The sequence below is a fragment of the Solanum pennellii genome, chromosome 12 (genome assembly GCF_001406875.1).
Source record: "Solanum pennellii chromosome 12, SPENNV200".
In the NCBI taxonomy this organism is placed as follows: domain Eukaryota; kingdom Viridiplantae; phylum Streptophyta; class Magnoliopsida; order Solanales; family Solanaceae; genus Solanum; species Solanum pennellii.
Genome location: NC_028648.1, coordinates 58,317,877 through 58,333,845, shown reverse-complemented (window position 1 = coordinate 58,333,845; position 15,969 = coordinate 58,317,877). Strand labels below are relative to the sequence as shown.

The 15,969-nt window shown below is 31.0% G+C and overlaps 1 protein-coding gene and 3 pseudogenes across 1 annotated transcript; 3 read left to right on the top strand and 1 right to left on the bottom strand.

The window, feature by feature from the left end:
- The first annotated feature begins 4,972 nt into the window (after window positions 1-4,972).
- Window positions 4,973-7,375, top strand: LOC107005758. Its single transcript, XM_015204417.2, has one exon. The coding sequence runs from the start codon at window positions 5,016-5,018 to the stop codon at window positions 6,156-6,158; it is 1,143 nt and encodes a 380-aa protein (XP_015059903.2). The 5' UTR covers window positions 4,973-5,015; the 3' UTR covers window positions 6,159-7,375.
- Window positions 7,376-12,248: 4,873 nt separating this feature from the next.
- On the top strand, window positions 12,249-13,478 carry LOC114073876 (annotated as a pseudogene).
- Window positions 13,479-13,815: 337 nt separating this feature from the next.
- LOC107006759 lies at window positions 13,816-15,150 on the top strand (annotated as a pseudogene).
- A 596-nt stretch (window positions 15,151-15,746) lies between these two features.
- Window positions 15,747-15,969, bottom strand: part of LOC107006418 — a 2,912-nt pseudogene continuing 2,689 nt past the window's right edge.

Here is a 15,969-nt window from a genome sequence, read left to right as displayed (position 1 = left end):
TTTTGCATTTTTTTTTTATGATTTGCGCATATGACTTGAGGAAGAGTAGAAATGAGTTCATTTTCTTTATAATGATATATTAAAACTAAGTATTCCCAAAAGTAAATATTCTTACATTTAAGATGAGAGAAAACTAAGATTTCCAAAAGAGTTTTGAGCAGTTTGAGTACCATCTCGTTTAAGAGAAAGCTTTTTGAGTAATAATGTCACAACAGAGAAAGAGTTATGTTTATAGAGAAATCAAATAGAAATTTCACTTAATTATAGAGCTTTTTTTTTGTGAAATTATACTATTTGCTTGCTTATTAATTGTAAACAATATATTAATTAATTAATAATTTATGTATTGGTGTAATCTCTATATAACTAATACCACATAACTAAATCTTGCATAAATAAATCATGCATAAGTAACATATGCATAACTCTAACAAATAACCAAACGGCCCCTAACTATATTATCATTTTTAAAATATTATCACAAATTATTTAGTCTTATAAAACTGACCCCATTTTTTTTTAAAAAAATACATTCAAATAGTCAATTATTATTTGCAAAATCAATAGAATAACACAAGTTCAACTTAAAAAAAAACTGTTATAGTATGTATTAGTTCTTATATGAGATCTGATCTATGACATTATACAGCTATCTATTTTGAGATATTATTTTATTTAGTGCACTTTGGTTGTATGTCTTAAGTAAATTAGTCAAGTAATTTTTACAAACTGAGGAACATAAACCATATTTAGAAAAACATAATATATAAATATATCTTTTAACTTGACTTCGTTGACATCTATGACATTCACCTTAGGGCGTGCACAAGTAAGCACTAAAAAATTTACGAAGTTGAAAAAGTATATACACGCGTCCTATGGGGAATAACAGACGTAGGAGCGACATAAAATATCGCATATGACGTGAATTATATTGTCATGTAGGACGTCAAGTAGAACACAAGTGTCAACTTGTTCAATTTTATACAAGATTATGTCTCTACTTGTAAACATATAAAATTAAAGGACATAGATGTTAGATGAAACCAAATTAAATGACATAGTTATGTATTATGCCTTTAGAAAGATTATATTTATATTCTAAATATTTTTTGCACAAACTTTAACGACTTCAACTATAAATTTTCTAAATAAAATAAATAGTATTTTTTTCATGACCAAACCACACTTAAAAAGGAAATGATTAAAAGTCCTTAAATTTGAATCTTTGGTATAAAAAATTCTCATTAAAAATTATACATTCAAAAATAAGATAGATTTTTGTAAAAAAATGTATCAACTTGAATGTACAGGCTTTTTAAGTAATAATAAATCAATAAATAGGGTCCATGTAACTTTGCAATGATTTCTTTTTCTCCTCCAAATGTATTGGTACACGTGTGGCCATTAGAATCCATAATTATTGACTTAGTGGTGGATTCATTGGGAATTACATAATTTTTTTGTTGGTTTTTCTGAAAAGTTGAATATTTTATTGCACAAGGTACAATTAAACTAAGCTTGAAATTATTTTTGGTTGACAAAAATATCCTTGGTCGTCCTCCTCTTCATGCTTCTATATAATAGAAAAATAAAAAAGTTTCTTTTTAGTGTGTGTGATAGATTAGTAGATATTAGTTAGAAGTAAAAGACTATTTTACTATTGGTCGTCCTAATTCATCACTCTTCTATATAGTAGTAATAGTAAAAAGAATCCATACATATGAATTGGGTATCAAAGAGAAAATAGGACTAAATAATGGTTTTTACCCAAACAAGTCAAATTGTACATGTAAATTGTGGTCTACAAGTTGAAAATTACTCAATTTATAAAAAAAAATATGATAGAAGAGCACTGAAGATAAAAAAATTCAGAAGAAAAAAAAATACTTACTGAAGAAGAAACTGAGACAACAATGAAGATTGAGTAGTGATGGAAAGAGAGAAGGTCTCTTTATTTGTGTCTAAAGTGTAATTCTAGAAAATTCCTATTTATAGTCATATAGGTAGATATTATTTAGTGGTAAAAGACACTTTTACCCTTGGTCATTCTTGGGCTTCTCTTTCTAGAAAATTCCCTTTTAGTGTGTGTGATAGATAGTTAATAGATATTATTTAGATGTAAAAGACCATTTTACCATTGGTCATCCTAATTCATCACTCTTCTATATAGTAATTCGTTCTCCCACTTCACTCTTCTATATAATAATATAATTTGACAAAATTTTTCATTTAATTTGTTTTATGCTTTGTTTTTATTTTGGTGGCCATCTTGCTACTACATATTCCAACTTTTATTTTTCATATTTGCTGCACATTTCCTTCATTTTTTCTTTCTTATTTGTTCTTCTTTCCATCTTTAGCTTGTGGGTTTTACACAAAGAAAAGTATGTTCAACGTATTATCATATTAGTTCAACTTTCGTTCATCTCGTTCTTACTTCTTTAATATATCCATTTGTGTTGGATTTTTTTTTTGTAAATCAGCAATTGTGTTTCTTTTGTTACATATGTACTTACTTGATATTTTCTTATTACATTGCAACATTTTCTGAAAAGAAAGTTTTAAAATAGTGGTATTAAAATTAAATCACAACTTAGTATATATATGATATTTTTCCTTATCAGGTTCATTATGGTATCAAAGCTAATTGTTTTGAGTATTTTATGGAGAATTTAAATTTGAAGTTTAATTATGGTTATGCCTTTATTTTCAATTTAGTTCAAACTTCAAATAAATCCTTCACGATTTAATGTTCGACTTTTATCCTTTAACCAAACTATGACCAAAAAAATCTATCTTCACTTTGTCCTAATCCAATGTTGCATTACCCTTAGTAATACTGGTACCAACACTTTTAGTGTCTATGTGAATTTCAACACCCAATATATATATGATAGATAATTTTATATATTTGACATGATGAAAATTATCATAAAATAGTCAAATTAAATTAAAGTGATAACATTTTAACTATAAAAAGAAACATATCCAGTACTCCTAATGAGAAAATTTAATTTGATTAATTAATAGCTTGTTGGACCTTATATTATTTAGAGAACAAAAAATTAAAAATATTCAAATATATACTTGTGTTTAGAGTCTGAAAGTAGAAATAGTTATATCATCAAAACATACTGTTGGGAAGTAGGAGAACAAATAAAGTAGTTTTGATGATTGATAAAGTGAAGGCATGGTGTCGTATGTATACAATTATGAGAGTTGCGACAAAGAAGAAAAAGTATTGAAGAAAAGAAGAAAAAGTGCAGAATTGTAAAGAAGGAAAAGAAGGAAACAAATATGGAAATAAATAAAGAAGGAAAGAAATAAAAAAAAAAGTAGCAATTCAAGTCAAAGAAGGAAAGAAATAAAAAAGTAGCAATTCAAGTCAAAGAAGGAAAGAAATAAAGAAATTACAATTCAAGTCAAATAAGGAAAGACGTAAATATAGACAAGTTCAAGAAGGAAAAGGATTTGTAATTCCTTTCCTTGTAGAAGTTGAAGGCAAATCAAATCTATAAAAGGATCAAGAAGTTGAAAGAAAAAAATGTCTTTGCAATCACAAAAATCGAGAGAATTTTTCCAGCAAAGCCAGAACGATAGGTATTGCATATTCACGAAATATATCATCTTGAGAGTAGTATTTTCTGGAGAAAAAACGCAGGTCTTCGTCACAGAAACGCAAGGACCAGGTTCACCTTCATCACAGCAACATAAGCACCAGGTTCACGAAACCTGTTCTACTCAGAACTATTGGATATTGAAGTTTGATCAATTAAAGTCTAAGGTTATTAGTCTTTGTTGATTTGTTCTAGGTTTATTATTGAGTTGTAATAATTCCTAGATTTGTAACAAGAAGTGGGTTTGACTTCTTGGGAGTTGAGTCTTGAGAGATTTGTACAAAGGGTGGGTTTGGCTCTTTGTAGGGTTGAGTTTCAGTGAGGGTTGTAACAAAAGGTGGGTTTGGCCTTTTGGAGAGATCGATTGGAGTCAATCGAGGGAGTAGTAGAGATAAGACTTTTTGATTATTGAGTTGTAATCACAAAATCTTATAGTTGAATTAATAAAACGAGGTTTTTCCTTCCTTGAGTGAGGAAGGTTTTTAATTCAGTAAGTGTTTGTGTCTTTACTCTGTCTTTACTTAAAAGCAACTTACACGAACCTGGTTCGTGTTCTGGGGTAAGGTTTCTTCAATTGGTATCAGAGCAGGTCTTTTCGTTAAAAGATTCACACCTTGAAAAGACTCAATGGCAGCACCACCTACCCCACAAGAGGGAGCTTCACAAACACGACCACCACTGTTCAATGGCAAATATTATGGATGGTGGAAAAATCGTATGATGGACCATCTTATTGGCGAAAACCCTGATCTATGGGGAGTAATTCTAGATGGCCCAACCATACCTATGAAAACCGCAACTGATGGAATCACCAAAATCCCAAAGGAAAGAAAAGAATGGAATGTTGAAGACAAGCTTGCAATCCAAAACAATGCCAAAGCCAAGAAAATTTTGATCTGTGGCATAGGACCAGACGAATACAATCGAATCTCGTCCTGTCAAGATGCCAAAGCCATATGGGAAACACTACAAACAGCTCATGAAGGAACAACGCAAGTCAAGAAGTCCAAAATTGATAACTTGAACAGGCAATATGAGCTGTTCAGGATGGCAGAAGGGGAGACTATTCAAGATATGCACACCAGGTTCACCTCCATCATTAATGAGATGTACTCCTTGGGAGAGATAGTTCCTAATGGAAAGGCAGTAAGGAAACTCTTGAGTGTCCTTCCTGAAACTTGGGAAAGTAAAGTCGAGGCTATCACTGAAGCCCGCGACCTAGACTCACTGGCCATGGATGAGTTGATTGGTAATCTCATCACATACGAACTCAAGAAAAACCAAGAAAAGGAAATTGGAGGAAAAAGGAAGGAAAGGAACCTGGTTCTAAATAAAAATGCATCAGATGATTTTGAAGATGAAAATATTGCCCTCATAACCAAAAGGTTCACCAGAATGCTAAAGAGAGGGCAGACCTTTCAAAAGAAAACTTCTCAAAAACCATCTGAAAACACTAAAGACCAGGTTTGTCATAAATGTGGGAGCCCAGATCACTTCATCAAATTCTGTCCACTTTGGGCTTTAGAGCAGAAAAAGGCAAACTTTGAGAAGGTCAAAGACATCAAGAATGATAAGTACATTCCCACAAACAGAAGAATGACCAATCAAGAAGCGGATCTTTCAACGAGAAGAGCCTTTGCCGCTATGGGGGACTTATCTGAAGAAGAATTTGAGGATGGAGGGTTCGAAAATCAGTCACTACTTGCAATAGAACAATCAAATAAATATGATTTTCTTGCACTCATTGCTGAAACAGATTCTGAAGATGATGAAGAAGATGACAAACAAAGCAAGGTAAGTTTTCATCACATCAAAGTAAATATTGAATCATATTCTAAAAAGGAACTAGAGTCTTTATTGAGTACTCTTATAGATGCATATCAGTCTGTCAATTCTGAAAGAGAACAAGTGATGGAAAACTATGCATCTTTAAGAGAAGTCAATGACAATCTTGAGAAACACAATCACTTTCTTCAAAATAAATTAAAAGAACAGATTAAAATCTCAGAGTTAAGTCACAAGGGCAAAAACTCTGCTAGTGAACTTCAATTAGCTCTAGAAGAAAAAATAAAATTGTTAACCATAAAATATCAAGCTTTAACAGAAAGGAATAGGTTGTTACAAGAAAATCTTGATCATACCAAACTGGATCTGGAAAGAAATCTTAGATGGACCAGGTCCTCTGAAATTTTAACTCAGATTCAAGAAAAGCAAACCACTAGTCGAAGTGGGATAGGTTTTAAAAAACAGAATAATCTTGTGTCACACACTATTCACATGTCTAAAAGTTTATGCACTCATTGTGGAAACTCAGGTCATTTAAAGAATCAATGTAAAGCTTTATTTGAGGCTTTTCAGAAAAATGTTAAGTTCACCAAAAAGGAAAAGACTGATACGGCTAAGAACCTGGTTCGAAATAAAAATGCTCCAAATAAAAGGTTTTCTTATTTGCCTTTATGGGCTAGAAGAAATCTTATTCATCCTTTTACTCACATAAAGGGGCCCAAGCTAATCTGGGTTCCCAAGACTAATCTTTGACTAGTGTTTCAGGTGAAGGTGAGAGGGAAAAGGCCAACTTGGTACATGAATAGTGCATGCTCCAAACATGTGCTAAAAATGGTAGAAAATTTCCTCTCGCTCTTTGATTTTCAAGGAGACAGTTTATTCCTTGAAAAGGATGAAAAAAAAAAAGTTGAAGAAAGTGACATGATATCAAACATCTTTGATGATGCAAATTTAGGGAACACTGCATATGAACCTGGTTCACAGCTAACAATCATTGATGCACCTGCAACATGAATTACTACTAATCTATGGTTCTGGAGATTGGGGGAATATTAGAGCAATCGGGACAGTAAGAGTATGGCACACCTTTAGGGGGAACTTCGTTGTGTGAACATGGTCCTTGTTATTCATTGGAAGGTATTGAAAATTGACAAGGGTTGGTTCTCTGTGAATCAGCTTGAGATTCATTTGATCTGGGAGAATATGATGATGCGACATTCTCATGAAGGCCTTGAATATGAAGAACTTGAGAAAAATCAGTCAAAGCATGGTGTTATCGAAACAAGTTGATGCATTATCATGATTTCCTTTAATAATTGGCTAGTAAAAGAATAATCTTACGCTTGAGTAATTATACAATGAATATCTGCTAACTCAACCTCGTACTGTAACAGGTACACACTCAAGTCACATCTCAAACAATGCTTAGAAAGTTTGCGGATGTTATCTCTTCTTTTTGCTAACACCATTAAGTAAGTCATGAAGAAACACAAAAAAGGGGAACCTGGTTTCTCTGTAATACTCAGGTATGTACCATCCTTTTTCAATGCATTAATTTCCTGAGTGTGGGTCAAACATAAGCACTAATGAACCTGGTCGATCATCAAAAATTCAACTTTCTTAAAGATCACCAAGAACCCTCTTTGACAATAAGCATCGTTCAATCTCAAACTGCTCTAATGATGAAAATCTCAGTATTGAAGTCACTCATGCTTTAATTTAGGGGGAACCCTGCTTTATCACCCACATCTGAACCAGGTTCACAAACTCCAAATTGATATTTCATCCATTCCAAGTGTATAACTTGTCTATCTCTCAGGGGGAACAATTCTCACAGAAATAAATTGTTGCTTGCTTTCATTATTGATAAACACATCTCTTTGTGCACCAAAATGTGATGAATCTCTTACTAGTAGTTGGTACTCCTTCAAAGTTGTCATCAAGAAAAAGGCTATCAAAAAAAAAAAAAAGGAGAAGAAAATCATGGAGAATGAAAATGTTACGGAGTAGAGTTAAAAAAAAAAAAGGTGATGATGTATCTCATGTTTCTCGTGATGAAATTTCACATTCTAAGAAAACTGATCAGAATAAAGAAGCTGGTGCACAATGGGCATACTGAAAAAATTATCAATGGCAGTAAACATCCCTTTCTTCCTTACTTTAGTAATCTTTGTCCCAATCCTTATCCTCAAATTTTATACTCTTTTGACTCTTTGATGTGCTTATGTCTGTCTCATACTCATGATATTATATGTTTTTGATTAAGGGCATAAACTGGTACATATTTGTTTATTTCGTTTCTCATTGAAGATCTTAATTGTGTATGAGTTTAAGATGACTAATATCCTCAGATTAACTAACCATTTTGTTAGCAGAAGTGTACTTGAAAGTGTTGCCCAAGTGGCTATGAGTTAAAAATGATATTGCACTCATTGAATGTTATTCGAGTTCTTTGGTTATTGGTTTTCAATGATGCCAAAAGGGGGAAAGTATATAATGTAGATAGACATATGTATAGTTTGTCATCATCAAAAAGGGGGAAATTGTTGGGGAATGAGAAAACATGAAGTTTGTAGTTTTGATGGATGACAAAGAATTGAAGTTTTGATCACTAACAAAGAGTCTTGATGTGTAACAAATCATTGGTTATCATCATCAAAAAGGGGGAAAATGTTGGGAAGTAGGAGAACAAATAAAGTAGTTTTGATGATTGATAAAGTGAAGGCATGGTGTCGTATGTATACAATTATGAGAGTTGCGACAAAGAAGAAAAAGTATTGAAGAAAAGAAGAAAAAGTGCAGAATTGTAAAGAAGGAAAAGAAGGAAACAAATATGGAAATAAATAAAGAAGGAAAGAAATAAAAAAAAAGAGCAATTCAAGTCAAAGAAGGAAAGAAATAAAAAAGTAGCAATTCAAGTCAAAGAAGGAAAGAAATAAAGAAATTACAATTCAAGTCAAATAAGGAAAGACGTAAATATAGACAAGTTCAAGAAGGAAAAGGATTTGTAATTCCTTTCCTTGTAGAAGTTGAAGGCAAATCAAATCTATAAAAGGATCAAGAAGTTGAAAGAAAAAAATGTCTTTGCAATCACAAAAATCGAGAGAATTTTTCCAGCAAAGCCAGAACGATAGGTATTGCATATTCACGAAATATATCATCTTGAGAGTAGTATTTTCTGGAGAAAAAACGCAGGTCTTCGTCACAGAAACGCAAGGACCAGGTTCACCTTCATCACAGCAACATAAGCACCAGGTTCACGAAACCTGTTCTACTCAGAACTATTGGATATTGAAGTTTGATCAATTAAAGTCTAAGGTTATTAGTCTTTGTTGATTTGTTCTAGGTTTATTATTGAGTTGTAATAATTCCTAGATTTGTAACAAGAAGTGGGTTTGACTTCTTGGGAGTTGAGTCTTGAGAGATTTGTAAAAAGGGTGGGTTTGGCTCTTTGTAGGGTTGAGTTTCAGTGAGGGTTGTAACAAAAGGTGGGTTTGGCCTTTTGGAGAGATCGATTGGAGTCAATCGAGGGAGTAGTAGAGATAAGACTTTTTGATTATTGAGTTGTAATCACAAAATCTTATAGTTGAATTAATAAAACGAGGTTTTTCCTTCCTTGAGTGAGGAAGGTTTTTAATTCAGTAAGTGTTTGTGTCTTTACTCTGTCTTTACTTAAAAGCAACTTACACGAACCTGGTTCGTGTTCTGGGGTAAGGTTTCTTCACATACCTTATAAGAAATATTATATTGATAACGTGTTATAAAATAAAGACAATATATTATGACTTTATATAGCAAAAGAGCGATATCTTTATAGTTGTTATTCTTTCAATATTTCTTTATATATATCTTTCTGCAAATGAGACGAATTCACAAGTTAGGAGCGCATTTGTAATGCATTTATTGTTAACTTCAATGTCATAAAGGAAATTTTCTATGTCATAAAGAAATCTTAAGGTCATGTAGAATGAATTTGTTACATGACAATCTCTAATATTTTATTTACAATAAAACAATAATAAAAATGTAATTAAATGGATACTATAATTAAAAAAAATGAAAAAATAGATAAAAATAATAAAGAAAAAAAGTAAAAAAAGAAAGTTTAAAAGTTGAAAAAAGTGTTGTAAAACAATGACCACTATCACGTGGAGCTTACCAAAATAGTGACTTACATCACTTGTAATGTTGCAAGGTAAATATGCATGTCATGTGGACACCATCAACACTTGGCAAATAGTAGTCAAGAAACATATTTCTAATACTACTATATATAGATTTACAAATCTAAGATATATATAGATGGAAAGACAGTATTCTCTCCTTGTTCTTCTTTTCTTATGTGTTAATTTAAGTTTGCTAAGTAATTATTTTATAAAAGAAAGAAAAAAAATAAAAAAATAAAATGAAAATAGAAAAAAAAAAAAAATAATTAATGATTGAACAAAATACTTGGAATTAAGCGTGAATTGAGCTTAGACTGGATGATTTGTTTGAGTCCAATGGACACAATAGAGTTATCTAAAATTTACTATTCAAGGGCAATTTATTCGAATTTTTATCTAATTAATGTAGTTTTTCTGAAAGAATATCACCTTACTATAACTAGAAATAATTGAACATTTATATTTTTCTTTGACTTTTAGTGAAGTGATTTACAGTCACACTAATATATAAAAATTGTATTAGACCACAATTTTAAAAGTTTTTCTTTTTTTCTTAAATATCATGTCTAATCAAATGGTGTTACATAAAACAAAATGAAGGAAACATTATTTTTTATAAAATCTAACTATGTTCATAGGCGAATCGAGGATTTCAAGAAAACGGGTTCACCATAACTTTAAAGATAACGTTAAAAAATAATAACTAAGGAAGCAAAACATAAAATATTACATTACCACGAAAAATCTCATCACTTTACAATTGTAGCGACGAGACTTCATATTTTGAAAACGATCTATTATAACATCATTACTTACATTTTCAAATATTTTTCGCTATATCTTACAAACTAAACAACACATTCAAAAATTCTTCACCAATACTATTACGTGGATCATTTTTTATGAGCTTCATTGAGGAGAATGATCTTTCCACACTTGCAATAGCAGCAGGCAAAATCAAAGTTAAATTTACATGTAAATAACTAAGAGATCAAGTTTGATCCATTTTGTTTGTGTCATCGTTGTGCCAGATCCTTAATCGCCTTCAAGTTGATAAACTTGCTATTACATTCTAGAGCATAGGCAATGAAACTATTAAGCTAATAACTGAGATTTCGAAGTTAATTATCACCAAATTCACATGAACAATATCAAAAAAGTTTTCTACCAACTCTACATTTTTCATAACATGTCGTAAAATTATTGTTATCTACTCTTTATGTGAATTATCATTTGACTCATCAACTAGTATTCTAAAGTAATCACCATTTAAGTCTTGGATGATATCTTTAATTCTTTCTTTAGTACAAGCATTTATGATCTCTTTTTGAATTGTTCAACAAATCATCATCTCATTTTTTAGAGCATTTTGTAATATCACTTTTTTCACATCCGAGGCGATTAACCTCGTGAAATTTGAAAAGTATAAGAAAAAGACTTTTGTAATCGAAATCTTCACTCTTATCATAACCGCGAAATGGTAATTTATTTCTTAGGAAATACTTACCACATCAATTGAGGCAATTAGAGAAACTCAATAATCACTTTTTATTTTTCACTTTGCTTGTAAAGAGAAGATTGAATTGATATACGTTGATTCGCAAAATTAAGTATCTTATTCAGACGTTTATTATAAAATATTATTTACCTCACCAACATGCAATTAAATTATTTTTGGATCATGATTTCAATTTTTAAAATCATCTTGTATAAATTATTTTTCCGCATTGCCACTACTTTCAATTTCATTTTTGAAGAGATAACAACACAAACAAAATATAGCATCATCGTTTGTTCTATTTTCCAATAAAGTGAAATTTGGGGCATTAAACACTCGAAATTAAATTGGTAATTCCTAGTCCCAAATATTGGTTTAGGGTGTATCCAAAATTTTGATTGATAAGACCCAATCAAAATATAATGTCTTCTTACAACATCTCGAATATTGAAATTATATTCAAAGATGAGTTTTCTTTCTCCGAAACTCCATTTTAGAGATTCAACCCCAAGAATACAATCAACATTTGAAAATACAGGTGAAATTGTCTCTCTTTGAGCTTCTAGAGCTACATGTGAATTAATAAACAGGAGTCTGAAACCTAAAGGGTACAAAATATTAACAAAAATTCTAAAACGATATATAAAATATTATATTAACCAAAACGGTAAAATCGCTGCATCAACAGCGACTTACCTCACCTGAAAAAGCAAAATCGCTGCCTTTGCAGCAATTTTGCAAAAGTTAATTTTTTTTTATAAAAAAATGAAATCGCTGCCTAAGCAGCGATTTCAAAAAAAAATTTCTTAAGTATCGCTGCCTTGGCAGCGATTTTAATTTTTTTTTTAATTTTTTTTTTTAAAATAAGGTACATCGCTGCTGAGGCAGCGATTTATTAAAAAAAACTTTTTTTTAATAAATATGTAAATCACTGCTGTGGCAGCGATTTAAAAAAAAATTAAAAATGTTAAATCGCTGCCTTGGCAGCATTTAAAGATAAAAAAAAAATTTAATGAAATCGCTGCCAAGGCGGCGATTTTATATAAAAAAAAATTATAATATTTTTTAAAATTTAAATATATAACTTATAAGAAAATATACATTATTATTCAATTTTCCAACAATCTTAAAAGTCTTGCTATTTTTCTAATTTTCTAAAGTTTTTAAAAACCTTTTCTTTATAAAGTGAGTTTGAATTTATTTTATTTTTAATTTATTTTAATTAATTTTATACTTTTAGATGATATTGTTGATATATTCAATCGTTTGATACTTATATTAATGTTAATATTTCTTTTTAGTTTTTGTGTATAGATATGTATTCGACAAATGTATACGTACATCCTGGTCCAGTAGAGCATGATGTATTAAAAATTCAAGTTCATCATCGTTCCGAAGGAATTTGGAATGGTAGCATAAAAGAAGAGAGGTCTTGCTTATATACGCGTCGTGGTGATATTGAATTTTGGCAACATATAAAATATCATCCATTACATTCTCGCATCCGTCAATATTTTGAAAATTGTAGATTTAAAGGAATTCTTGATGTAGGATGTGTGCCGTATGACTCCGGATTAATTTCTGCTTTAATTGAAAGGGGGCGTCCAGAAACTCATACTTTTCACATGCGAACTGGCTAGGCTACCATAACTTTACAAGATATTGAAATTTTATTCGGAATGGTAGTAGATGGTAGTCCTATAATTTTAAATGGAGCTGATTCTTTAGGGATTATAGGTAGACAAGAAATGATATTTGAATTAACACGATGGTTACCCGATTCTAGTTGTTTTTCTGGTGTTAGTAGATTGTTAATATATAAATTGATTGATTATATCGAAGGTTTGGATGGTATTAATGATAACTCAACTGAGCATGAAATGCAACAAAGATTTAGATTATATTTATTATGGTTATGTGGTGGATAAATATTTCCGAATAAATCTAATAATAAGATTAATTTAGACATTTTGATTGACATGAGAAATTTAGATTTAATGTCAACTCAAGCATGGGGATCAGCCGCATTATCATATTTGTATAATTGTTTATGCCGTGCATCAATGAAAAAATCAAATGAAGTTTATGGATTTCTCTCTTTAGTGCAGGTATACATATTTTTTAATTAAATATTTTTTATATACTAGTAATATGCACTTTTAAATTTAAGTGCATTATAAGTAATGGTGAATTTATTTATTGTAGATTTGGGCATGGGAAAGAATTATTCCCCTGCAACCATTGCCAAAGCCTCTAACGACCAATCAACTTGAGGCTTCAACTGCGCTTGCACGTAAATGGGCGCGACGTAGAAATCATCAAAATGAGGCACGAACTGTAATCGGTGTGATTAGGGATGTATTAGATAATCTAACTGATGAACAGGTATTTAATATTATTAGTATCTTAAACTATTCATATTTTATTTTTGTTTTAAATAAAAATATATTTGGTAGATCTTTAAATGAGGCACTTATGTTTCACTACCCAAGAAAATTATGTGAATAAAATGACATATACATAGATTCTTGTTAGGTCCTTAAAAGTAAAATATGTTATGACACAATGGTAAAAAAAAATTATTTTGTAAGATTGTTCATTTTCACGTACATATTTTTTCTTTCTGCCAATGTTGTTTTTATAATTATCTTACTTAATTATTTTTTTATAGTTTATTTGGCAAGCTTATTCGAAAGATGTTATTAATGGATTGCCTGAGTGGTGTCGGTCAGGACAACGTCTCTGGATGGCACAGGTGCCACTGATTTATGGAATTTATCATGAGTGGCACATATTTGATCGTGTTGTGAGACAGTTCGGTTATTTACAACATATTCCTGGACCGTGTACCCAATTTTCCGAATATCATTTTAAGCGTGATAAACGATCCAAAATAAAACAAGAAGATATAGATGCATTTAACTACACACAATATTTATGGGAACAACGTCAAAATCGTATATTTCGACCTCCATTTGTAAGTGATCAAACAGATTACTTTCGTTGGTACATGAGGCATACCCGCATGGTCATTGGAAATCCACAACATGTTGTACAAAAAGGGTATCAACACATGGCAGGAAGACATGAGGCATTAGTATGTATATTATGTAAATTTTAAATTATTATGTCAATCTTTAATAATTTTTTTGTTATTAATATTTGTTTATTCATTATAGGCTAGGGGTCATGAAATGCAGTATCGTCGAGCTCGGATGATTGAAAATGATGAAAATCAATCTAATGAAATGAGACAATATGCAGAGGAAGTCGCTCGTATTTCAATGAAGTCAATGAATGCGGCCTTTCAGGGAACGCGATTGAGCTTTGATCCTGATTACAATCCTCCCACTCAATACGATGAACCACCACCAACAAGTATCTCGCTGATCACGACAAACAACACCGAGAAAGGGTGCACGTCGAGGTCGAAGGACCGCTGGTGAAACAGTTGATTTTTCTGCAGGGCCCTCTAACACTAATGTGGCGACTCCCGAGCCTTATTATCCCACGTTTGATTTTTCTACAGGGCCCTCTAACACTAATGTTAATTTTTCTAGTCAGCAAACAGTTGGTTTTGTAACTCCACAGGTTTCAATATCTGGTTTTGCGCAATTTAGTGGATCTCAATATGGTATTCAACATGGTATGCGTGAATTTCCTATACATAATTCTCCATTTGGTGGAAGATTGAATTTTTCGAATGTAAGTATAATAATTTTCATACAATTTTTTTAACTTTTTATAATTTTTTTTAATTTTATTGAATGTGTATTTGATTATATTATATTATATTGTATTATAGGTAACTGTGTCCGATGATTCAAGATTTAATGCTGGGGCTTCAAAAAAATTTAGTTTAATAGACAAAATTCACCTCGGAGAACATCTAGGCTACACAAATCAACTAGATGTGTAACAGGCAGTCACTATCAAAATGAGGAAGATTTTGAAAATGAAGATGTAGAAGATTCGGATTCAGAAGAATAATTTTTTTATGCACCTTTATTCTAAAAGGCTGAAGATTCGAATTTTGAAATATGTAAATTTTGTTGTTTCGTGCAAGTTTGAACAAAGTAATGAGATTCTTCCTTCTTTTTTTTTTATGTTTGAACAAGTTTGCAGGATTTAATTTTCTTTATGTCATAGGTCAAATCAATACTTTTTATGTTAGGTCAAATCAATACTTTTTATATTAGGTCAAATCATTATTTTTTAAGGCCTAAGTCATGTCCAGCCACTCAAAGTTGTCCGCATAATTCATTTAGACACCTCAACTAATCCTTGTGCCAATTGAACACTTTATTTGTTCAAAAGTCATTCCTATTAGACACAAAATGCTGACATGGCAAAAAACGTGTAACTCACTTTCCTTGAGCGCGTTAATTTATTAAAAATAATATATTTTTTTTCTCTTAATTTATACCCCTAAGTTAATTTTTTTAAAAAAAATTAACAAAAAGAAGAAGAACAGTTGTCTTCTTCTTCTTCCCTATTTTTGTCTTCTTCTTCTTCCCTATTTCTATCAATCCCACCCCACCCCACCCCAACCCCCATACCCATACACCAGTGGTTATCTTCTTCCCCCATCATTTTAACGATTTCAAAATTCTTAATATCAGTGGTTATCTTCTTCCCTCACCATTCTAATGGTTTCAAAATTCTTAGCATTTTGTTTCATTTATAAATTTTTTGAAGAGATTCTTTTCCCCATCTTTCTCTACCTAAAAAACGAAATGAAGTAAAAAATTATAATTAAAAAAAAAGCTGATGAAAAAAAAATTGTCGGGTTAAAGATGGAACTGTACAGGGAGGGGAGGGTAGCCATTAATGGAGTTAGAGGAAATGTATGTTTTGTTCCCGTTGAAGGCAGGGAAGTTTAGGTTTTACTTTTTTTTTT